General features: G+C 41.3%; 2 protein-coding genes across 4 annotated transcripts in view; one reads left to right on the forward strand and one right to left on the reverse strand.

Annotated features, from left to right (window-relative positions):
* The window catches only part of LOC124053517 (protein PHTF2-like), a 38,437-nt gene extending 15,643 nt beyond the window's left edge, over positions 1 to 22,794 (reverse strand). The window contains exons 1-3 of one of the 3 annotated variants that reach the window (XM_046378758.1): positions 22,508 to 22,794; positions 18,623 to 18,682; positions 9,212 to 9,292 (exon numbers count right to left, since the gene is read on the reverse strand). In XM_046378758.1, the coding sequence (XP_046234714.1) occupies positions 9,212 to 9,256 (45 nt within the window). In that variant the 5' untranslated portion in view covers positions 9,257 to 9,292; positions 18,623 to 18,682; positions 22,508 to 22,794. The remainder of the gene's footprint in view (positions 1 to 9,211; positions 9,293 to 18,622; positions 18,683 to 22,507) is intronic. The other 2 variants (XM_046378754.1, XM_046378755.1) reach the window with 2 other exon arrangements.
* Positions 22,795 to 23,032: 238 nt separating this feature from the next.
* LOC124053519 (transmembrane protein 60-like) lies at positions 23,033 to 25,530 on the forward strand. The gene is made up of 3 exons (XM_046378759.1): positions 23,033 to 23,219; positions 23,506 to 23,635; positions 23,991 to 25,530. Exons 2-3 carry the CDS (start codon positions 23,552 to 23,554, stop codon positions 24,306 to 24,308), a joined length of 402 nt encoding a protein of 133 aa, XP_046234715.1. The 5' UTR covers positions 23,033 to 23,219; positions 23,506 to 23,551; the 3' UTR covers positions 24,309 to 25,530.
* The last annotated feature ends 1,035 nt before the right edge of the window (positions 25,531 to 26,565 follow it).

Consider the following 26,565-nt stretch of genomic DNA (forward strand, 5'->3'; position numbering starts at 1 on the left):
ATTGCGAGGTGTGCGAATGACGGATCATTACGGTTTTGGTTCAGGATTGTAAAGCTCTTCTTCCCCTACTGGAGCTGCCATAATGCCATAAAGTGTGTTTTTAAAACCGCGATCCGGATAAATCTGAACCATTAAACGCACGGTGATAAACTCGTCACAGTGAATGAGGATTTTTAAAGCCTAAAGCACAATTTTAATTTTAACATCAATTTTTCAAAAAACAAAACAAAACAAAAAAAACCCAAACAACTGTAATTGACTCCTGAAACCTAGTTTTCCCACATGATTACATCCTTTAAGTAGGTTGTTAAAAAAAAAAATCATCCTATGCCACAATTTTTTTCATATTAAATATTCTGTGTTAAGTTCCAAGAGTCAAGATTCTACCTCATACTTGCACATGCATATTTATGCTGCTGTATGCTGAAACCGGCTTCTTTATTTAAATGTTTGGTTTTATATTCTTTTTATATTCTATTTTTATTTAGCTTATATTTCTATTTTATTCAACTTTTTATCTCGCATTTTTATATTTTTATATTATACTTATTGCTCCCGGGACCCGAGTCCTAATTTCGTACCATAAACATGTGAATGTGAGCTGGTATGACAATAAAGTTCCTTGAATCCTTGAATTCAAGATTCAAGAGTCTTGCAAATGTAACGAAATTTTGTGCAGATTCTCGGCTTAAATGCACACGTATAAATAGCAGCAGAAAAATTAAAAATGAACACTTAAGACAAATATAAAAATATAAAATGCAAAGTAAAGTAAATAAAGTACACTTAGTGCCAGTCTATGGTATGCTGGGTTACTGCTTTTACAGCTCTGGGGAGGTTTTTTGTTTTATTCTCACTGAACTTACATATACAGTATTTACACTGAGTTAAATATTCAACCCAGGACTCCATGGCATCAATCACATGGAAATATTCTGTTCATCATTTTATACACGTTTAACTGTGTTTTAGTTTTATTTACTGTGTTTAACATTACTTTTTCTAAAAACATCTGAGTATTCCGGCTATACTGGCACTCTTTGAACACTCCTTTAGAATTCAAAATAAAGTTCTGTGGATTTAAACAGTGTTTGGCTGCACAGCATCAGAATGTCGAGTTTAGCACGTTTAGCACCAAAGCAGAGCGGCGTAATGCTGAGCACACCACAAACAAGAAGCAACACAGTGTATCACAGCAGCAACACACACTCTTCCTCTCTTATTTATTCTTGACCTCCCACTCTTTCCACTTTTTCACGTTTGTCTCTGAAGCCGTGTTACGAATCTGTGAAACTGGTCCGGAATGAAAAACATCTGACCCGAGAACACACATGAAAACAGACAAAACACACACGCTCACACACACCAAGGTCACAATGTACCAAAATGTCATCCTGAGAGAGTTCGCAGTTTCTTATTTCACATCCTTTTAAACGCACACAGTCACAAATAGCAGATAAAACTCAGCTTTCACTGTGGAAACCAAAAGGGACTAAAAACAGGACGGCAAGTGACACAGTTTGGTTGCTTTTCATACAAGCGTGTGTGTGTGTGTTTGTGTGTTTCAGAAGCTGAAGAGGATCAGCTGATGCTTTGACCTGAGCAGATCAGTGTGCTCATATACATGTGTGTGTGTGTCCGGGTTGCCGAGCTCGCCGGTGGAAACCCTGCATCTTTAATGAGACTTCATTAAACATGGATAGAAAGATGGGAAGACAAGAGGTCAAAGACGAGGAAAGAAGCACATGAAGAGGGAGAGGAGACGATCGGTTAGAGAGTTACTACAGAGATCTCTCTGTCTCGTCTCTCTCTCAGTCCATCTAAATGTATGCAACAGTGTAGTCCTGAACTCACACGTGTGGGTTAAAAAACACACATCAAAAGCAAACTTCATCAGTGTTAGTGCTTGTTTGTGCTTGTACACGGTGCACACAGCAGCTTGTGACAGCCCCGTGTTATCCACCTGATAGGAGCATGAGATGTGGGTCAGCGCTTCGCGTTACATGCACATGGCTCATCCTGTGCTACTTTCAGCTTTTATTTTGAACTCGCTGAGAAATCTCTGTCAAACTACAGATTTCTTCTGCACGTGTCACGACCCCCCCCCCACAGGTCACACTGTTCAGGTCATCAGATGTCCCCCCCCCCCAAGAGTCCTGTGAGTTCATGCAGTTGTTTCTTTTCCATTTCAACCCGTCTGTGAAAATAAAAAAAGAGATTGTTTCAAGATTGACAAAACAATCTCTTTTTATATTTATAATCCCTTGACAATTGGGCAAACAGAGATCACGTGATAGATGTGAAAACTGCAGGACAAGTTCTAAATGAGGCTTGTGGTGAGAGACCTCTTGTAAACTGGATTAGTGAAAATTTTGGTCGAATATAAAACCACTGCATTTCTTTAACAATTCAACAACTCTTAGCTTCCTCCATCTGTAAGCAAAGCAGCTGTATATTTTACATGATGATGAAATCCAACGCAAAAGAAAAGCCTGGACCTCAGGTGAGACAGACAAAGACAAACCTGCCCCTTTTTCTATGTTGACAAACATGTTAGATGCTGTTTGATCAGTGGTTTTATTTTCATTTGAATTTTTGTCTTTTTGGTCTTAACACTACAATAAAGGCACTGTAGGTTACTGCTCTGTTTATTCACCAAAATAAACTGCAGTTCTACAGTCTGACACTATGGACTGGGCTGTGACGGCTCCTGAGGCACCACCGGCTGAGATGAGCACCGGACAGCATTAAATCCGATATCTGACCCACTGATTTACTGTGTGACAGTTGGGCTGACAGCTAATTTTCCACATCACTCAACCTATTAAAAATACACACACACACACAGATTGGAAAGGATGTTGAAATATACATGAAGGACAGCCAGAGGGCAAACATGACCAGAGCACACAGCAGAAAGATAAAGAAGCAGAGAGGGTGTAGCTGAGGAAAGAGAGCTGATATGGAAAGAGGAGCAATACACACACATACACACTCCTTGTTACATCATGGAGTAATGAGGTAACTGAGATCTGACAGAGTGGGATTAACAGTGCTGGAAATCCTCTTATACACACACACACACTCATCCCTACATCACTATCTGTACACCTGATCACCAACATCTAGAAACAAATCAGTACAACAAAACACACCGCACACAGCTTCTCCCTCTATTTGCCTTTTAATTTTGGCATTACGTTTCTGCATTGGAAGGCTAAAAATACAAACTGAAACAAAAGATGTCTTTAGTTACTGCCCGAGGTCAAATATTCTCGGCCAAACGGCACACGAGCTTACACTTATTTCACAGAGAGAAATCACAGACTGCGTCGATTTGACAAGCAAATCGAGTACTGCGAGTGCACCAGAAGGGAAGATGACGAGGCCAAGAGTGCCGCTGCGACAGTGCTGGGGTCACCATGACGACCGATGGAGGGACGATCCAGGAGAGAGAGAGAGAGAAAGAGAGAGTCGGGGGGGGATTGTGTCGGCAAAGCAGCAGTTATATAACAACTTCCTCTGCAATGGAGGGGGTGTTATAACACACACACACACCGATACAGGTTGGTTCGAAGAGGCATGAGGGGGTAACTACAGTAACCAGGTGTTCATAATGTCTAACACACTAACCCACATGTCAGCTGTGAACAATCTACACTGTTCGGACTATAACGGATTGGCTGGGCTTTGATTTCTCGCATCTTTTAGCTCACGGCTTTGGTTTCACGGCTCACGACTCCACCGATTCTGACTCCCTGGGTGCTGACAGCAGGGGTGTTTTAGGAGAAAAAGCAGTACAATATAACTGTACACAACCCGCTCAACACCACTCAGCTGACAGACAAAGTTAGTGGGGTAGCTGGTAGGGCTGGCCAATCGTCACTCAAGATCACAAACGGGTGAGTTTTTCCATCAGCAGTTGGTGGAGACCAAAAACAGAGCCAAACGCTCGACTCTCCTGCTGTATGTGTAAATAAACTGCTTGTTTGTCACGTAAACGTAACTATAAGGTGATAATGTGTGTTTGTGTTTACAGCTCACTTCAGCTGCCATAAAGAGACAAGTGCAGGTTTGAAAACGGTCTTTCAGGGCTGAAAGAACTTCAGGAACAAAATGATCTGCTGCTTTTCTCTGAACTGGAAATTAAATGTTTTTAATTTCAGACTTTCACCTTGAGCTCTTGGAACGTGCAATTTGTGCATTTTTCCAAATGTTTCAACATCTTGAGAGACAAAAAGAGAGAAAAACCAAGATATTTACCAACAATAAAAAAATATTCTCACAGCACTACAGTCTTACAGTCTGAGAGATGAAACCTGTAAAATGATGTGAAGCTCCTGTCTGCGTAACGCTGTCATGTCAGTGCCTGCTGTACACTACTGCTGTTGCCAAACTGAATAAACAAACAAACGCTGAAAATTCTGGTGAAACCAATTTACGTTCCCATTTAAACTATCGTCTCCCTTTTCCTTCTTCATTCCAGTTTGAAAACTTCAGTATTTTCCACGGTGACCTGCGCTGTTATGGAAAATCCCTCAACTACTTGCGGGAATCTTCTATTTGCATACGCCTGTCAAGGTGTGGTCAGCTTTCATGCACATTAACTACCAGCTGAAACACACAGAGGTGCTGCCGCTGTGTGTGTGTGTGTGTGTGTGTGGATACTTTCAGTTGTGAGTGGTATGTGGTATGAATGAATAAACAAATCAAAATACTAAAACAGTTTAAAATTCACTGGGGAATTCATAGAAGATCCATCAATTTCATCATTCAACAGTCCTAATATACTGAACTTATATTGATATAAAACATGATTTTGAACAAGCAACTGGTTATCAAAATTGCTCTTGCTGAATTTTCAATTAATCGACAATTTCAGATTTCTATCAAAAACGGAGTCAATAAATGAGTCAATAAATGTGATTTCCTGCAAGAACAAAAGAAAAAAGGAGCAGCAGAAGTATGAATAAACACAAAAACCTTAAGAAGATTTAATGACAGTGAATTTAAAAGGAATTAAGGTCAGGCAGCTGGTTGTGGCATGGTGATTAACGCCTCTGCTGTGTTTCAAGGTGTGACCATGGAAACACACACACACACATGTATAGAGAGGGGTGTGTGTGTGTGTGCGTAAAGTCTATTTACAGCTCAGACTTGTGTGTGACAAGACTGTTTGGCTTCCAGAAACACATACAGGGCATTCACCAAACCAGCAGGGAGGTTTTCCACTACCTGCCTGTTGAACTACACACAACTACTAAAGGAAGCTTCAGTTAAATTTTGCAGCAATTAATTTGTCCTCTTAATATAAAGGCTGGAAACACAAAAAATGATTATCAAAGTAGCTGACAAATGTTTCCAGTTTTACCCAAAATCTAATTATAATCACAAATATGTTACATGCCGAAACTTACAATTTTGCTCAATCTACCAACTATATTCTCAAGTCACTGTTTTGTCTGTACAATATAAGACAATAACATATATTTTAAAGACGGTTTCAGTTTCCTGAAACAAGATGACGTTTTTTTCCAAATGTTTTTAACTCACTTTCAAATAAAGTCAAGAGAGGCAGCAAATCAATATATTGTGAAAAAGTGGCGCCGGCTAACTTTTGGCAACAACGAATCAACTACAATATAACTAATACTGTCAAGTCAACCTCCTCCCTGTAAACATGTTTTGTTCTGAAAAAAATGAAGCCAAATCTACTGAAGTGTGACTGGTTATTATCCAAACTGACGAACATAGTCTGTGGTGAAAGACAGACAGGTTACGTATGTGTGTGTTTGTTTGTTTTTTCTTTGCAGGGTGTGATGGAAACTTCACCACTCCTGTGTGTGTCCTACAACTGAACTGAAAATATAAAAATACCAATATGTAATATACAGCATAAATAACCTATGAGGCTACTTGAATGTGTTGTCCTCTACTTTAAATATAGCCTCCATTTAAAAGCGTACTGATTAGCATCCACAGACCTCACCCGCATACTGAAGTATGTGCAGCACTTAAAATAGGCTTTGAAGCTGGCACACAAATAAACTGTGAGCTGACTAATTACTGTGCAACTTCTCAGGCTCAAATATATCACCGACATGCCAAGTACTGGCTTCCTACTTGGCAGCAGCAAACAAGACGTGTCAGACATTTAAAAAAAAAACAAAAAACAAAAAAAAAAGGAAGTCTGTCTGGTGCTGTAACAGATATAGACTACATGGCTGCATGCGTCTTCAGGATGATACAGACTTGCAGCTTCCACAAAAACATAACACTGAGTCTATTTGCAGGCAGATGCAGCCCAGTCAGAGACTTTACTGGGAGGCCTGCAGGGGGTGGAGAGCCGAGGGCGGCGACTTTACTGCCAGTTTGGGCATCTCTCTCAAACCTCAATCCAGTCATTTTCCTGTTGTAACAGGAATTCATGCACTTCATGCACAAACTGGTGCCGTCCCTTTGGTCTTAGAGTGTCATGTATTTCACGTGTGTGTTGATTCATCCATCTGCTAATTAATTGTCATTATGGTGTTCCGGACATTAACAATCAAAATTTAAACAAATCCAAACAAACCACAGTGTCCTCTGGCTAAAGCCCTGAACATTTCCTCAGCAGAGAGCAGTTTCCATGTCCACAGCATGTTCAGTGGATTGTCACAAGCAACAGGGCCACTGTTTCTGGACAGCACTGATGTTAAATGTCATATATTGCATGCACCAACAGAGGGAAACTACATTCACCTCCACTCGTCACGGGCTGGATATCTAAAAACCTGCACTGGTAAAACCAAAACCACCACCACTGAGCAAAGTGAGAAGATATTATCACTGATTTTTTTTTTTTTTGTGGTTTGTTTTTAATTATTTAGATTAAATTAAAATGAGCACATTATCTGCAGCATAACCCGAGCAACATCCTGATCAGGAAAACATCACTACTCACACCAGCCAAGGCTACAAACACAACGTCAGGCTTGAGACGTTGTGGAGCCAAAGTCATTTAAAAATATGCATGCTTAAGTACTCTCCTGAAGGCGATGTTTGTTTAGACAAGATTTCATACTTGGATACTTGGATCACTGGAGTGGATCAAAATTGTCCTCTCATGGTGACTTAAACGGCAAGGAAAAAAAAAAAAAAAAAGCCTGTTGTGATGTGAGGCTGACAATCGAAATGTTCGAAATGGTTTTCTCCTTTATATTCAGGTTGTCAGGTTGGACTTACTTAACATCAAAACACAGACTACATCTCCAGCTCTCTCTTGTATTTTTAGCAAAGCCTCTGCTGAACTAGACAGAATACAATAGCTGTAACGAACCCTTCCATGTCTGCCCTTCAAGGCTTGCCTGTGTGCTGCGTCATTTGTTAGACTGTGAATCACACGGCTGATCGAGATACTTGGATCAAAATCGTCCTCTCATGGTGACTTAAACGGAAAGAAAAAAAAAAACCTGTTGTGATGTGAGGCTGACAATATGTTATAAATATTTGAAATGGTCTTCTCCTTTGTATTCAGGTTGTCAGGGGAAGGAAAAAGAAAAAAAAACACTTAAATTGTCATCAGAGCTTAAAAAAAAAGCCTCAAGCATAATCGGACAGGTGTGATCTGCTTCTTAAGAGCAGTTTTATTCATTCATGACTCAGCAGTTGTTGTTACTGGTGTCCTCTGCCCAGACAAGCTCACCTACACACATGCCTATGTAGGCCAACTCTATACCCCGAGACAGCAGTCAGGCATACTCTTGAACAGTTTAAAGAAAACAGTGATTTTCTGCTTTAAATCCAGTTTCTTAGTACAAATCTTAAAGCCTTACTGAAACCTTAAAACCTCTTTAATGGTACCGGCAATTACATTTAGACTAATTCAATAACCAAACCAAAGAAGTAAAGCTGGGAAAACCTGCTATTTTCAGTTCACAATAATCGTTTGTCTCACACAGACAGCAGTGTTTAAAGTTTAGACCTTTAATTAAAGCTTGCGACGTCTCATATGAGTCATCTTCGCCGTGACCTGCTTCCAGCGAAAGCTTATGTTGACGTCTTCATCTGCCAGGTGCAAGCAGAAGATCAGGAAGGCAAAAAAAAAAAAGTAAAAGAAAAGAAAGAAGAACAAGCAGACAGACAGATTATGGACAAGCAGACAGATGAGCAGAAGCTGTCTGAGAAGAGAGAGACGGGGCCGTGATGACAGACAGACAGACAGGTCTGTGAGGACAGAGAGGAAGACAGATGTGTAAGCTGAGAGCTGCAGGGGGAGCAGTGCTCGAGTCCAGCTGAGGATCTGATATCTGAGACCATGGAACAAGAGGACACACAACACCAGGCTGGTTTCACACTGTGCCCAGCGGCCCAACTCTGGTGCTGCTGCAGCACTGAGGAGGTCGCTGCCAAAGCGCTGCGCATCAACAAGAGTCTGCACGCTCAAATATCTCAACATTTTCTGCAACTCTGTATCTATGTTTCTATTTTAAAAGGCACACAAAGAACATATCAGTTTATCACAGGTGGATCAATAACTATGTAAGAAGAAAACATGAAAAAAAGCAGCAGTAAGACGCCAAATATCTCTTTGAGGTCATTTAGCGATGGGTTTTTGTCTTCTTCTATCACGTATGATCATTTCAAACTTCATATTAGATGACCCAATTTCCTTTTCGTCATGACAACTGAGAAAGCTTCAGACAAAAAGCCAGTGACTGGACTTTTGCTTTTTCTTTTTTTGTCAATATGTCAAAAATATTTCACCTCATTCTTCTTCTGTGCTGTCTTTTGCTTTGTGATACCTCCGTGCCTTGTAAAGGATTTCTCCTTTTTTTGCAAACCCAGAGAGTTTGTTGTTTTGCCTGAGGAATCCCTCTTCTTTAGGTATTTAATGCATTAATGCACGTCCACATGTGTGTAATCGCACGTGTACAGAGCAACATTCACAGACCTTACTGCTGTTTGTTGTTACTGCTTATTAAATTTGGAAATAACAAACCACACCATCCAATGTGAAGGAGGGCTCTCCAGAGTGAGTCTTTATTTCCCAAATCCAACAGCAGATGCCATGCCGTTAAAATATTCACGAGTAAATGTAGCAGTTTAATTCAGCCCCACGTTCATCCCTTTCAGCATGAATAAGATGCACAAATACAAACCAGCACAGACCTTTTAATGCAGTTTTTTGTAAGCCAGTATGTAAATGCAAATAAAATGTACAGCTTCTTACCTTTTTCTGGTACCACACCACAGCATCTTTTACTTTGGAAGCCATTTACATTTCCCTTCTCCCGGCCTAGGGCATCTTAGACTGAAAAACACACAGCGAGACAAAGAGAGAGAGAAAGCAGTGTGAGTGAGGGAGTAATGAGGAGAGAGAGAGAGAGAGAGAGAGAGAGAGAGAGAGAGGACGACCGAGGTCTATGTACCTGGGAGGAAGGCGTGTCATGACCACTGACGAAGGAGAAGGAGGGTCACATACACACTAACTAACACACACACGTGATTGTGCAGATTTGAGTCAAGACCTTCACTCTGCTTCGTCACTCACACACACGCACACACACAAGTAATGATATCAGTCACTTATGCACGTCATCTCCCTTGACACTCATCTTATAACAAAAACAAACAGTCTTTTTATAAGCAATTATCAATTATCAGTCTAATAATGATGGTTTAGAGCCGGTTGCTCCCAATGAATCACGTTGACACACATAAACCTACAGAGACAAACACACATACGCAAACTAACTCGCACACATGCATGCGTTTTCCGAGAAAAACTTTGGGACTGGCTGTTGGATCACTTCAGTGGTTTGGGTGTGTGCGTGACTGTGGCTTGGAAAAGACATGCTCATAAACACACAAAGACACACACACACAGTTCAAATCGACAAATGCTAATAACAAGAAGTGCACATCGATGTTCACAGAAACAGTGTTAAGATGCAGGTATGTTCGTGTTGCGGGTGTATTACTGCATATACCACAGTAAGATAGCAGCCAGTTAGCTTAGCTTAGCACAAAGACTGGAAACAGGGGAAAATTGCAAGCCTGGCTCTGTCCATAGGTAACAAAATCTACCTAGAGGCACTTCAAAAGCTCGCTGATGAACGTGTTATATCGTGTTTGTCTGATGGCAAAAACAAAGAAAAGTGCAAAAAGGGTGAAATTTAGGCTGCAGTTTTACAAACAAATAAGCTGCAAATGATTACATAAATGTATAAGATGACAAACTCAAACTTACAGTAATTTATTTTACAGCCATGACATCCATGACTGATCAGCACCAAAATAAACCACATGTTGTATTACATTCGATTACCAATGTGAGGGTCACTGATGGGAAGTGACAGAGAGCCAGCATACATCTGAGAGTGTGTCCAGAGTGTACGTTAGGCCCTGCAGTGTGTCAGTGTTACAGTCAGTGTGTTATTACAGTAAGTTGTCTTTGAAATAGGATCTTCTGGTGATGGAGGTGATATGAGCTTTTTTGCTGTGGTTAAAAAAAATAATAAAGGACCAGAGTTTTACTGGATCTTCTTCAACAAGCGTCACAGCTGAGTCTGAGTCTTTTCCTCACTTCAATCAGCTTATCGTGCATGTCTTTGAGGCATTCAGTATTAACATGAGGGATGTAACTACGCTGACCGTGACCCTCTGATGTACGTCAAAACACTGAAAGTAGAAGCCTCTTTCAGTCAGAGGCGAGCGAGCAAGACGAGGAGAAGGAGATGCGGTTTATAAGATGCTGTCGAGAGGAAAACAAGGAAAGCTCGCGGTTAGCCACTCTGCCTCCCTCTTCTCTTTCTGTCCGTCTCTGCCTCACTTCCTTCTCCCTCAGTCTTTCACTGTCTTTTCTATTTCTGTGTTGAATGAGTGCTGCTGTTGGCCTGCCGTGTGAGTGGGAGGGATGGCGGAGCAGATAGATGGAGAGTGACGGAGGCCAGCAGCTGCAGGCCAGGCTGACTCAGGGGGGGCAGCGGGGGCTTTCTGCTTTTTCTTTGGCTTCACTGATTGTCAGGAAATATCACTCAATCCAATGAAATACTGGTAAAAATACATTTTTTGACTGATGAAGTGATCCCTTTCAGTTTTCAAACTTGACATTTTTTATCCGATTGATCTGAGTAACTGCAAACTCACTGGGTCAACAATGTGAGAAATTCAAAAGAAGGAAGGAGAGAAGATTAAATGCTCCGAGTCAAGTGTGAACAGTTTCTATGGCATGCACAGACGTTTGCAAGTAGCATTAACTGAGCACACACACACACACACACACACAGTGCAAACTGTGCAAAGAACTCAGTTCCTTTTACAATAATTCTGCACGCCTGCTGCAGAGGCGTGGGTGTATATGCATCTTTGTGCATGTGCATCTGACTTAGTCTACTTTCAGGGACAATTTCAGACTAAAAATCAACTGTGGGACAGCTGACTGAGGGCGTCTTATCCATCTGGGGACAACAGCTGTGTCCCCAAACGTTAATAAGCAGATTTTTGGCTCAGTGGTTAAGGGATGGTTTAGGGTTAGGAAAGAAGTGGTTATGCTTAGGGCAAATCTCCAGAAAATGAATGCAAGTCTCTGTAAAGTACAAAAAAATTAACAAATAAAAAAAAAATCACAAGTTTCTGTGTGTATACACACACTTTTGCCCCAGAAGACAGGAGACATTTTTAGCAACAGGAAGAAAGTCTCTTGCTTGTGGTGATTACAATCACCCCTCCTCCCTCCAGCTTTTGCTGCTGAATCACGCTATTCCTGACATGCAGTATACTGCACTTGTTTTTGCTATACATACAAATAAACAAAATAATATTGCCATATAGACTGTGGGAAAGAAAAAGTATTCTCAGGCCTTCTTCCTGTTAACATAAACACAGAAATAGAGGAAGAGTTTAAGTCTTAAAATGCACATGAAGGTAACACGCCCATCCTTTACTCACATTCACACATTTGTTTTTTTCTTTTTTTGCTGCTCCGCAATGAGAACTCAGGCTTGACTCAGGGGAGAGGATGCCTTTGCCTTGCATAGTCCTGTGGGCTGCGCCATTTAAACAACCAGCCAATACTCATGATTGGGCATGGGACACAAGCTCAGGCATGATCACCCTGTAGCTGGCCACCTCTGATGAGGGTGTCTAGTGTTGAAAGGCCGAAACACCCCATGATTCAAAGGTACGCCACTGATGATGTGTCCCAAATTTATATCCGCCCCATGGCTGAAATACAGCTCCCACACCACCACCACATCAAGGCAAACCTTGTGTCACTACCATCTATTGGCACAACAGACAGTTTACCATCAATGAGAAGAATGAGGTATTAAACAGTCATTTCAAGTGAAAATACCAGAGCAGGGAAACAGTTTGCACTCCAAAGGCCTAAAACTAGGCAAATGTATAACATGTCAGTGACTTATTTTTAGGAAAGAAAACATATTAATAGAATAGTTTTTGGCTGTAGTGCTGCAACTTACACATATTTTTCTTATTGATTAATGTGCTCATTATATTTCACATTTCAGACACCGGGAAATTGTGAGTTATTAATTACTTTACACGTGGAAACAGGTGTACCTCTCCTGCACTGTAATTCATTTGCCCTGCCTGAGGACAAAAAAAGGACAGCACTGGGTGGACGTATGTTTCCACCACGGGTCTTCGTCACTTTGGAGACTTTTATATACAACTAACAGACTGACAGGAAGTCTTTTTCAGAGTGTCATCTGTTGCTTGTTTTATCCGTGTTTATCGGCGGTTGTATGCCTCCACGCACCAGTGGCGAGTGACGGAGAGTTTCATCACAAAGTGCAACAACATTCGCTTCACACACGTCTCTAATGCGACAGCACAGATGTACAAGCGGCACAGTTTGACGTCAACAGTTCAGTATATGACCAAAGGTGAAATATAGCCCTGGTGTTAAATATTGGCCAGAAAATGCCATCTCAAAGTAGACCACTTTTGACCTTTTGAGTATAAACAGGTCACCACTTCATCATTTTATGTTTTTAAATATTTGGGTGAAATTTTGTCTGATTGTGGAGTTAGAGCTAAGAGCAGTTTGTCTTGTGGTCTTTGTGACCCCAAAGTGACCTTGACCTTTGAACACCAAATTCTAACCAGTTTCCTGGGTTGCTGAGATATCATTTTCACAAGAATGAGTCAACAACCCCAAAACATTATACAAACAATAGTTCTACGTTTAACCCTCATGGGGATGTGATGTCACATATTACATTTTAGGATCAGAACATTGCATGATTGAAAAAAAAAATTAAAAAGCTTGGTGTCCAGTAACTACAGAGCAACAACTGCTAACAACAACAACTGCTGTCAGGTTGTGTAACCACAAAACAAGAATAGCAAGCATGACATGGAGAGAACAACAGACATGCATCCAGGCAGACAAACCAATGGGAACGACACCCCTTCATTAGTGGAGCTGGTCCACAAACAGCCATGTTTTCTGTTTTTAACTCTTAGACTCTCTGACAGCTTGACAACTTCAAACCCTGCCCATCCAGAGATAAGGGAAAAAAAACACAAGCAGATCCTCCCTGTTTGAAGCCTCAAAATCCCTCCATCATACCCCAGAGTGATGCAAGCACTGATTCACACACACACTATCAGACAAAAACATATACACACGCAGAGACATGCTATTGCCTAACACGGCTTCACAGACAGGATTAGCCGTGAACTGCTGGAAAACATAGCAAGTAGAAATTGGCTGAGAGTTCTTTCCTAACATACTTTTTTCCAAAACCACACATTTTCAGTGTTTCCAAAATGGGAACTGTGGTTTGCTAAAGGGTATTTAGGGAACAGATCCTAGACAACAGACACACACACATGCACACAAACACACACACACACGCCAAGTATATTCTGGTCAAAGGATTCATAGACCTAAGAGAGAAAACAGCTATGGCAGAGTGTTACCTGTCAGCCTCCTGCATTCGAGCCTACATTTCTAACTCCATATCATATACTTAAATGTTGTACTGTGTTTGTCCCCAGTCGTTTTTATTCATATTTCTACAGTACATTTTCATACCAATAACATGCGTAAGTTCACTACTACAAGCTCGTGTCAACAAAAAACTTTGTTCACAAATGCACTCCATTACAAAGCTCTCAAAGAATTTAAACAGCTTCAATAACAACCACACACTAATACACACACACACACACACACACACACACACAGCCTGCCAAGTCCGTCTGACCAATGGTCTGTCTCAACTGACCCATTTACAAAAGGAGACAGAAAGAGAGAGCAGTCAAGTACGACAGCGTGTATTATGTAGGCCACAGTTTATAAAAGGGCTCTTTTTGTGTCTTTGTATGTGTGTGTACATGCATGCATGTCTTTGTGTGAACAGGAAATGGTTCAATATAATTAGCAGCGTGCCTCCTGCAGCTACTGTATGCAAGTTGATGTGCATGAAGGTTAGCGATAGAAGAAAAAAAAAGGGATTTCCATCCTTTACTAAGTAAAAGTATCAATACCAGATTGAGAACACAGTCCACTACCAAGTAAATGTTCTCACTTTGCAGTAAAATGTTCCCTGCCAGTGCTTTACTGCTGCACCGATGTCTCTCATTTATAGTCTGCTGGGGGAGGTTAAACTACATCACTGCATCATATTCTATAAGGTCAACTTGTAATGAGCTCAGAAAAGCAGGCCTGTTTTCAACTTGGTGACAATGAATTTTTCAGCTTACTTAGCTTAAAAATGATCAGTTTTCTCTATACGAACGTTGTACCGGAAATCTTCATATATAAACAAACAAAAACAATCACACTGAGAGAGCCATGGTTTTCACTGCACAGGAAGGATGCAAAAAAAGTCTGAATCTGCAAAAGTGGCTTAAAGCTGCCAGTCAAATGTAATGAAGCAATAAATAATTAATCAGTTAAAAGTAAATATTTGTAGTGGAGTAGAACTGCTAGGTTACACGGAATGGAAATACTAGGGAAAGTACAAGTACTTTGAATTTTAACTTCAATACAATACTTGAGCACACTGATTTAAACTGTGCTGATTTCGGGGTGACACCCATACGGTCTCTGTGTGGGGTAAGAGCTGACAGAAATGAAAAAGAGCGACGACTCTTACACGATAGATGAAACTACCCATCTGAGGGTTGTTCCACTGAATCCCCCAAATGTTTCTGACTGATGTAAAACAGATTTTTATTATAAAAACTTCATACAGTTTCTGCGTGTCTTGGAGCTTGTTTACATATCTCATTACTGATGGTCTATTTCTACCTCATGGAGCTGGATGCCCTCATATTTAATTCAATCTTTGTGGCATTGATAAAAATGTAAACTTGTTTAAAGCAATTTAAAACATGACTTTGCCAACTGAAGATTATTTTTTTAAGCTAACTTGTTGCATTGGGTTAGAAATAAGAACCCATTTTGATATAAAGAAGCAGAAATATAAAAGATGAATAAACATCAATAACCCAGTGGTAAAAAGTTACAGAAAAAAAGAAAGAAAAACATCTTTGCAAGTCTGTCTGTGCAGAATCCATCCATCCATCCATTTTCTATACCGCTTATCTGTCAGGTCGTGGGGGAGCTGGAGCCTATCCCAGCTGACTACGGTGAGTACACCCTGGACTGGTCGCCAGTCAATCGCAGGGCCAACACACAAAGACAGACAACCACACACTCTCACTCTCACACTCACACCTAGGGGCAATTTAGACTAGCCAATTAACCTAATGTGCATGTTTTTGGTATTGTGGGAGGAACCCAGAGAAAACCCATGCAGGCACAGGGAGAACATGCAAACTCCACATAGGGGATTCGAACCTGGAACCCTCTTGCTATGAGGCGACAGTGCTAACCACTGCACCACCGTGCCACCCCCTGTGCAAAACCAAGACAGCTAAATGAGTGTTGAGAGTGAGTGAGGGTGTGGCAAGAGAGATGATGATTATTTTTATTTTTATTCAATAGCTCTCATAACTTTTACTGTAAGTGGTTACGCAACCTGTCAACCTCAGACTTTTTTTTTTTTTTTAAATCCGACACTTAATTGCTACTCTTTTGACTCTCTGAGACAAACACACACATGCCTTCCATTCTTAATGTCTCATGTCATTGCAAATGACTGCGGTTGGCTTCCAGCAACCGATTCTGCACTGAGTTCCAAGTTGTTAAAACTCCTCAGTGTGAGGCTGACTAATGAATCTTTCATCTCCTCTCGTCCTTATTAGAAACGCACCGTTTACTGAACACACAGCTGGTCACTGAGCTAACGTGACTACTAATCTATACAGGGTTCCCCGCGGCATTTTAAAAGGCGAAGAAGGGCGCATATCACCTCCCTTTCCCAAAGTCCTGTGGGAAATTAAAACTTAAAAGATTCAATAATGAATTGAGGAGGGATTGAGATTAATGAGAGGATTTGCTACTAGAATCTGATAAATCGAAAAACACAGAGGTTTGCTTTTCCCAAATATACAATCAGAATATGACATTATGTTCTGTGGAAGTATCTTCAAGTGCAGCAGAGCAGAAGAGAAACACATTGAGGTCAGTCGGTGCAGTGTGTGTTTACAAAACCTTGTGATGTGTAACTGTATACGCTGCAGCAGCACTGAAGTTTCACTAAATGGATAAACTTGAGTCACGTCAGGTTTTAAAATTAGGGTGGTTGGAGGGTTCATGTTACAAGCTTCCCTGGCTTCCTACATAAGCTCAGAAAGCTTTAGATAGTCTAACCATCAGCTGAGAGCCTCCACTCACAGCTCACACGGGGGCGACTTTCAGGGCTTCTCGAGAACACACACATAAGAGAAAATCATCACTGACAGCCACAACAAAGCTGATACACACAAAGCTTTTTAATCGCTTCATCTACGGTACATTAAAAAGCAAGCTGCTAATTACAGCCTGAAAAAGCAAGAGGCGGCGGTCAGACAAGTTTAGATGGAAACTGAGCATGAATAACACTGCTGAAAACTCTCTGGCATCCATCTGTGTCAGGGCTGACTGCAAAGCTGGGTTTTGGACAGACAAATTACAGAGTAGCGCAGGAATCGAAGGGAAGAGATTTGGGTGGACGCTTTCCTACGACTGCTGCTGCTTATCTATCAGTGAAACGTTTCTCTGGGCACAAGAGGAGACCTCCTCCATGAGTCTGGTAACTCGTGATGTGTAACACTAGCTGCCCCCCCCCCCCTCTCTCTGGGTGCTCTATATTTCATGACGGGTGCAGGTTACATCTCTGAGCTGGGCCGAGAGGGTAATGTGTATGTGTGTGTGTGTGTGTGTGTTTGAAACATGATCCCACTCAAACGACGATGAAGGGTCGAAGGTGTCAGGGGGATTCTGAGAGTGAGTGTGTGACACAGAGGGGGTGGTGGTGGGAGACGGCGATCACGCTTTCCGTCATGTAGGGTGAATCCCTAACGATCTCAAATAACACCTCATGACACTACACTTGGCCCATACAGGGTTCGATCATATAGCAGTACGTACACACACACACACACACAAATTAGTTCTTTAGTTATTTGCCGTGTCATGCACATGTAAGTGTACGGCTCCCATTGACTTACAAGACACCAAAAATATGATAGTTACTCATATAGAGACAGACAAGAACATAACTCAACCAGCCATGAATAAGACAGAAGGGTATGGTGATACTTTAGCCAATTTTTGAATGAAACACAAAAAAAAAGGAAAGCATGGCACATATGTGAAATTACCATATGCATAAAATATCACTCCGATAATAATAAAACAATGGCGCTGCTCAAATCAGGAGTTGTGACACTCCTAAAAGTTAACGACCAAACAATTAGGAGGAATGTCTGCATGATTCTAAAATTAGTCCTGGGTGACAAATTTGGGGTTAAAAATGAGGGACGTGCGTTTTAAATTCTGCTGCCAATAAGATTCCCTTCCTCAAACACAACTCAAATGTTTTAAAACCTGAAATGGACTAATGAAATGGACAATTCATCAACAATCACCATAACCTGCTTTGAAAAATCCTCACCCAGGGTCCATGTCCATGCAAAATATCAAGCAAAAGATCTTTCTGGTGAGCTGCTGTGAATTCACAAGTCTATTCCAAAGCTGAATCATCTTACATTTGAGTCTGACATAAGGCAGTTTTGTCAAATGTGTTAGAATAGAATATGTTGGATAAGCTGATAACATGGAGGAACATGGAGAACCTCTGTGTGGGCAACTGTTGGATAGGAAATCAGTAACCACAGACAGTCGTACAAGCACGCGCTTATGCCGATTGTACACTGGCTTCATTTCAGTACACACACACACACACACACACACACACACACACACACACACCTTAAAAAAGGCCTTGCATGCTCATCTGAGAGGGGAAATAAGTCCCTTTTTCACTTTCACGTATATTTCCATCTGTCTTTCTTTTCAGACATAATGAACAGTACTCATGAACTACTGTTGCTGTCTGAGCAGAGTCTAAATGGTGCGTGCATGCATGTGTGTGTGCGTGTGTGTGTGTGCAGACAGCTGACACCTTCACATCAACAGAGCAGGGGTTGCTGAAGCATGAGGTTCTCAAACACAGACAGACTGGAGTTGGTGTGCAGGCCTGTAAACTGGACTCACCTCTGGTCAGGTCGTGTAGCTGACTGGCGTTTTGTCCTCACAGCCAAATTACCACAGGAGCTGGACATTTGTAAAATAAAAAGAGAAGGAGACAGAGAGAGACGTCAAGACTGAGTGGGATGGGGTGGTCACATTTGAGATTCAACAACAGCAACAACAGTGCATGAGTGTGTCTCAGTATCTAGCATGCAGGTAAAGCCAATAAGTAAAAGTTTAATAACTATGTCTAATTTCCAGAGTGTGTCTGTCTGTTCATTTTGAGCACTGTGTAATTTGGGCTTTGGTTGGTCTCCACATGATGAGGCTCGCTCGCTCGCACACACACATCCCCTGTGGACGCAGCATGAATTCTCAGAAACAATAATGAATAACAGCAGGCAGCAAAAGATCCCTACATTCAACTTTCTCTAACAATGCAGCTCTTGTGGAAAGTCAGGAGACCAACCACCATGAGCCCTATCATCATCTTCCCCTTTCATCACCATAATCACCTCCAATATGTCTTGTCACTATCAATTATCCTACAGAATTATAATCCTTATAATGCTCGTTTGGTAACCTATAACTCACAATCACACCGTTATTACTCTGGGCAAAACTGCTCAGCATGACCCTCAGCCACACCAACATGTCACGTCTGGGGAATTTCATAGAGTTAACAAAAGAAAACAACATTTCCAGATAAGTGTGTGTTGAGACATTAAAATCAGCCTTCACAGAGAGATGCAGGATAAGGTACTCGTGTGCAAATCACATGACAGCCGCTGTTTTGTTTACAGCTGAAAAGTCAATGACCTGTCAAAGCTGACAGATAAACTCATCGAACAATATGAAAACACATTACCCGCCATCAGCCAAGTTAAAGGATTCATGCCACAACCTCCTTAAGTGAAAGGAAAAGGGCAAAGGCTACCGATTATAACAAAACCACAAGTTCAACAAAGCCCGCATGAGAGTTTGTAGAAGATTGTTTTTGGTTTCACTGAATCCAAAGTTGCCCCTGTCAAAAGCTGCAGTCGATTAGAGTGAAAAAGGCCATACACACCCATGCTACACCTGCATAGGTGATTTCATTTTCACTGGCTGCTTAGACAGGACTAAGTGAGCATGTGCAGCCTGCTTTTGATTAAGATCCCCTTGACATTCCTGTTAGCTAATAAGCAAAAAAAAAAACAAAAGGAAAAAGGCAGGTCTAAAAGGCTTGACTCGTACTTACATCTGTCTACCATCATGTGCATCAGTATGTATTTTACACAGCAGTCAAAGTTGTTAATGATAACATTTGTGAGGACTCACACAAAAAAAACAAAATTCTGAAACTGAAGCAGCTAAATGGAGTCCGGCAGTCATTCATTTTATTATACACACCCGTCCTTTCTTTCCGACGACAACTAAAAATGTCTTCTGTTGAAAAGGACCGTAGCATGACACAGACTACTAGCTTCAGTAAACCACACTGATCAGCTCCAGAGAAAACGCACCAAGTGTAGATTTACCATCCCATCTGTAACACTTATTTTCATAAACTTAGAGCCTGAGCAGCAATGGCTCATCCCAGCATAACACCTTCCACGTTATCAGTAACCGGTCTTTCTACTGCAGTACAGCTCTGCTCAGCTTGTAACGCGGCACTTCTCGAGAAAGCCACTTGACCTTTCTCTGTGCCCTTTATGCTAGCGCTCAATACTGCAATGGCTGTATTTCTTTGAGTTGTAGGACTGGCCTGCAGACCATTATGCAGCTCTAATATAAGATGATATGGCAGTCTAGTGTGTGATGTAACTACATTGCAGCTGATGATGTAACCAGCTCTGCAGGCAGACTCAAGCTGCACAATACACACAGCATCCTCTGAGAGCTCCTCAAAGACAAAGACAGACACAGAGAAAGAGAGAGAGAGAATGAGAAAAATGGAGAAAGCGAGAGAACAAGTGACAAAAAGAAATACAAAAGAGCATGCTGGTCAGACAGCAGACAGCAGTGCGAGCCTGTGGATGCTACAATTACACACACCGGGACACTCAATCAGGCAGTCACTCAACCACTACAATTCACTTTGTGCAAATGCATGTAAATAAACAAACACACACACAACGGCCGCTGCCTTAACAAGGCGACTAGTACCAGCCTACACGACAATAAATCAATCAGAGCCTCAAATGGCTCATGCAGCGTGTGCGTCTGAGCAGGTGTGTGCGTGTTCAGAGTGTTCTGGTAGAAGCCAGCTGTGTGTAATACAACGCCCGTCTTGTCAACGCACAAGATTGTAGCAGTGATTTCCTCGCTCATCTCCAAGATGTCAACTAGTAACAAACACAATATCTGTTTGCAAACTTTGACTGGATCCTGTTGCAACCACAGCTTCCTGCCATTTGCAGCTGCACTGCAATTAAGTGCCTTGCTCAAAGGCACTTAAATGCACTTAACTGACACAACTGCTAACTACTGTGAAACACATTAGAAGTTTCTCTGAATTAAATCTTCATCAAGTTGCCGGAGAGGTTAGGCTGTGAACATAATGTGGATGCACTCACCGATCAAAAAGCCTAAATCAGATGGGAGGTTTGCTTCATCATTGCATTGTAGTCATATACAGAATTCCACACTGTGCATTATGTGCTGCCACACATGTCTGACTGCATACCTGACAGGTTCACCTGCAGGAAAGTTACTGGCTACACTCCAGACACAGCCATGTTTAACAACTGCGGCTGTTGGCAACATTGCAGCCGATTGTTTCTGCGGGTGTCATTGTTTTATAACAGGATTTATTACTCAAATATAGTCTGAGCTGTTCTGCTTGTTCAGCCTGCTCAGTTTTGATTTACAAGAAAGCCACATTTCATATATTAACTACAGGCTGTCAGAACAATGCAGAAAGATGTCAAGTTTATTTGCCTCTCCTGGCTGGGTGTTAATGTTACAGGACTTTGCAACAGTGGTAAGGAAGGTTAAGTTATGGGTTACATTAGGATTGCAATGGAAACTCATGACAGTGTTGGTCAGACAGTGGAACAGACAGACTGGCTGGATGGCAAACCATGTTGGATAATCAGATGACCTGCCAAACTGTGAGCCTGACCTCTTACTGAAGCCTGTGACAGTTTCTGCTGCAAGGACTCATGATAGGTTAACAACAGAACGACAGATTAATGTATTTCACTATTTTGTGACATTTTACAGAACATACTAATAACGAGGTAAATAATTAACCAGCAGGTTAATTGGTAATGCAGGAAATTGTTTAGCCAAGGTGGTAAGGTGCCTGGGTCCTGATACGGGCGTGTGGGAAGACAAACAATCTGACAGGCAATACACATTGATGTTTTAAATAGTTTATGGCTACATCCAACTAGAAGAAGCTCAGGAAATGATCCTGTTTTGTGATCAGTTTAGCTAGTATGTGACAACGAAATTTGATATTTTATGTTTTGATGGCAGCGTAGTAGACATGATGTTTGGCTGCAGCCCTCGTAGTATTGACGTGGAAAGATTAGACTGTTTGTAGTAGTATAAATAGGAACTGTAGAGTCAAATAAAGTAACGGTAAGGATACAGTCGTGATCGAAGCATACTATAGCGAAGCCGTATACAGTTAAGCGTACTGTGTGTTTTCACTCCATAAAAGGACATAACCTGTCCAGTGTTACAAATCAGTCAACAGGCAGCTAATCTTGAAGCTAGCCTCCATGTAGATGTAGCCACTGTGTTTTCAGACAGTCTTCATGGTTCAGTTCACACAGCCTATCGTCCTCCTCCTGCTGCTAGCTCATATCATGCTACATAGTTAGCTAAGCTACCGGCGGCAGGCACAAAGAGCCCACACAGCTGACCCCGAAATCCTGAACTGTTGTCGAAACATGCCATGCAACCGCTCGGTCTTACCTCCTTGACAGCGACGGCTGCTCCGAGTACCCACACAGACCCAAACTGTGCTTTCAAAACGTGGTTTATGCTGCAGTGTGCTAGCCAACCTGGACGACTGTCTAGAGGAGATGCTGAAGATCTGCTCGGCAATGTTTGAAGCAGTAGCTTTTCCCTGTCTGTCTCTCACTGTAAAAATACAACTTCAGCCCTTGCCCGTAAACCACCGTAAAAACACGCCATTGCAATTTAAGCCAATAAAATGTCGACGGTAACCAAAGGGGACAGGAAAGGAGAGCCGGTTCACATATCACTCCAAGGAGTAAATTAACTGCAAAGCAAAAACAAATACTACGCAATGTAGCAATTTTAAACAGTGGCGACACAACTCGCATATAATCACAACCACAGGGAGAAATAGAAAGAACTGTACCTCCATCTAGTGGAAGTCAAAACACACCACAGGAAAAACTTGCGCGTTTGCAAAAACTTTACGGCTAGACACCGGCGCGATTAAGCGTTAAACAAACATGACGTAGCACAAAGAGGACCAATTGGCTTCTCGGACGGGCGGGACGAACAGAGATAACGGACCGAAATTCCCCCCGTCTGTTATTGTTAATAGACACCTATGTTGATCATTATGTGAATTATTATAATAAACGTTATGATTTTTGATTTACGCCATAACGGGAGGCGAACGTGCTGGGAACCAACCTCGAAATATCGTGAAGTAAGTCGGACACTGTCTTCAAGAAAACACCAACTGGCTAGCTAAATGCTACTGGATTGTAAAAGCTAGCTGTCATTGTAACATGAGCTAACTAACGATGAATGAAAACTAATAACAACAAAATCGACTCCAGTTTGTGTAAGTGACATGTTATTTGATGCAACTGACAATATCAGACTTTAAATTGCCATAAGCCGCTATTTCAACATTGAAATAGACTATTCTTCTATTTCGTTTTCCATGCCAAAATAAATTACATTGATTGTGTCAAACCTCTTCTGTCCAGCGTCTCTTCGTCGTTTTCTTGCTCTAATCTGTCTCCAGGCAGTGAGATGTCTCTGGCTCAGAGGGTTTTGTTGACCTGGGTCTTCACCCTGGTCTTCCTCATCATGCTAGTACTCAAACTGGACGGGAAGGTAGGAATTCTGTTTGTCTTCATACTTGCCAGGCTCTTCTTCTAAGCTTCTCCTTTTCTCTCAGCTCTTGCATATTGAGAATAGAATCATTTACAGTCAAACGAATTTGTTCACCATTAACTTTAGTAGTTTCAACTCAATCGAGACAGCCTAATAGTCAATATACTGTGAATAATCAAAGTGTTTACTTACTGTATTTCATTTGCATATGATTAATCCAATTTTACTCACATGATTCGTAAAGTTCATCATCTTCTTCTCACACCAGCTACAAAATGACCCATCACATCTGACAGTTGATAAACGCCTCAATCTTATACAACTGAAGTAATCTTCCTACCTCTCGTCTCTCCAGGTGCAGTGGAACTGGTTCCTCATCTTCCTCCCAGTGTGGGTCTTTGACGGCATCCTCATCCTCATGCTCGCCATCAAGATGGCAGGCCGTTGCAAACCTGGTTATGACCCACGCAACGGCTCTCCGGACTTGCGCCTGCGTGCCTGGTATCTGACGGCCATGCTGCTCAAGCTGGGCTTCTGCCTGACGCTGTGCGCCAAGCTGGAGAAGCTGGCAGATGTAAAGCTGACCTTTGTGTGCATACCACTGTGGACCATGTTACTGGGGGCGCTGGTGGAGCTGGGGCTGAATATCTTCCCTGAGAGGAGAGAGGCCTAAGAGGGATTAAACGTCTGCTTCAGAGCTCGGTGAATGAATCATTACACCATAATTGCTGAGCATAGTTTTGTGCTTGTATGACCATGACTCTGTGAAACCGGAGCTTTTGCTTTGGCCTGATTAGAGAGGAGAAGGAAACAAATCATCACCTCAGACATTGGTATTCATCTTAAGAAAAATGTGGTCAGACCTCAGCGGAGTACACTGTAAGGACTTCAACAAGGCAAGGACTCTGAGCAACTGAGGAGCTGCTAATAAATGTGTCACAATCCATCCATTTAAATTGACCAATAAAGCTCCAAAATGGCTTTATTTTCTTGATCAAGACAAAGAATGCCATAAGAGGAGCAACTGTACATGTATAAGACTACTGTGAAGCCTACACTGGGAGAATCATTAACATCCTTTAATATTTGCTTGTTTTGAACTCAAGATGTTCAGTATTGGTTACTAGTGTTTATGTTCACGGTTTTCACAGCTGCTTTGCTAAAGAACTGGAGGAAGTGAACAGCATTTGGTGTATTTTGACTCCACTTCTTTGATTTAAGCTGCAAAACCTAAACTGTAACTGTCGGTACCAGAATCACGGAGTGTAAATTTTCTTACATATGCTTTAGATATTGTGTGGTACTTCTTCTTTTCATTCCTAAGCTGAGGGGAGTAGCTGGCCAAATATTATTTCGCAAGTTATAAATTAACTTTAGCGGTGTTCATGACAACAGTTTGGTTTTGGCTGCAAGCACAGAATTATTTGCTAACATAAGCTAATTTAAGAAATTGCATAAAGGCATCTTAGAACAACTTTTTGCCACAGGCCACCTCCTCTGCTCTGTACAAGGTCTCTGTTGTCATCATGTAAATCATCAGACCCATGAAAATGAGTAAACTGTTAGGTACAGAGGTCCAAAGTCACTGGAAACAAACCCCTAACATGTATCATAACTGGTGACCAAAGTGATAAACATTCAGATAAATATAGAAAAAAATTTATTTAATCAAAAGAGTATAAAAATAAGACAGAGGCCATTAGAATTTTTAATCCTGGCAGGTTCTGGTTGTGTCATTTTTTCATATACCAACTGTTTGGTGCCATTTGATTGTATTTCAAGTACATTCTTTGCATTATTTTTGCACTATGTAGAAACAAGAAGGTAATGGTGTTTGGACATTGAAATGATTTGATAATTCATGCATGTCTTGTAAATAAATAAATGGTTCTTCTACACTAAACTGTATGTGTGGTTCTAGTACGAGTGATAATCATACAAAGTAACACTCAAGCGTTTCCGTGCTCAGAAGCAGCACATTAGTTAACAGACTGTCCAACGCAAAGTATTGTGGTTGGGAGGAAAATCCAGCTGAGATGCAACCTGAAATGAACTGGAAAGCAACAACAGAGCCAACAGCAGTGTGTGTGTGTGTGTGTGTGTTCTTTTAGGGACACTTCAGCTGTTTTAACACAGAGACACTGAAGTATTTCTGTCATTAGTCTTAAAATACTTTTTCATGACTGCACAGAATTTCAAAGATCATATTTCTAACCGTGTGAGATCATTTTTTCCAGTTTGCAATTTGTTCTGACACTGTCCTCACTAGAGGAACTGAATGTTTGGATAGAAATGATTTACAGAAGCATAGCGACGGACATGCTTCCAGAAGGCTTTGAGACCACGTGGCCTGTGCGGACAGTTTGAGTCAGACACCATACCTTTAACACCAGTCACTGTCAGAGAGACTGAGGTGAGTATACTGTCCTTGTATGTGCAGAAAAAGGAAGGACTGAAGTAGGCTGGATGCAAGGGCAAAGTTTTTTGTTTTAAAAAAAGGTATTGGTACTTTACTTTACTTAGCACTTTGACAGTTACTGGCAAATTTCACATTATAAACGGATAAAAAACCACAATGCTTTGCTAAAGATTAAACTAGTGAGTATCACCTTTTTTAGTTTGTGACTCCTTACAATAAAGCTGAGTCTAGTTGGGGCCCCTTGTCATATTTTAATAGTATTAATAGTGTCAAATAGTTGTTAATAGTGTCACCAAAAAGACATTTCAACTATCAACTTCATGTTTTCCTCTTAACTGTTTGAGTCTCAGACATAAAATGTGTATAATGTATTTATAATAACCATAACTGGAGGGGGTGGGGGGTGTTCATTTGGTTGCAATCTGCAGCCACAACACCAGATGTCACTAAATCTCAAACTTTAAATTGCAGAACCTGAACAGCCAAATTCTTCCTTCATGGGTCATATGAC

This window comes from Scatophagus argus, chromosome 22 (assembly GCF_020382885.2).
Source record: "Scatophagus argus isolate fScaArg1 chromosome 22, fScaArg1.pri, whole genome shotgun sequence".
Lineage (NCBI taxonomy): Eukaryota > Metazoa > Chordata > Actinopteri > Scatophagidae > Scatophagus > Scatophagus argus.

Bases quoted from the DNA above. Each gene is read 5' to 3' on its own strand.
- LOC124053519 (XM_046378759.1), top strand. From the start codon at position 23,552: ATGTCTCTGGCTCAGAGGGTTTTGTTGACCTGGGTCTTCACCCTGGTC. The intron at 23,636-23,990 runs GTAGGAATTCTG...TCGTCTCTCCAG, and splicing joins TACTCAAACTGGACGGGAAG to GTGCAGTGGAACTGGTTCCT.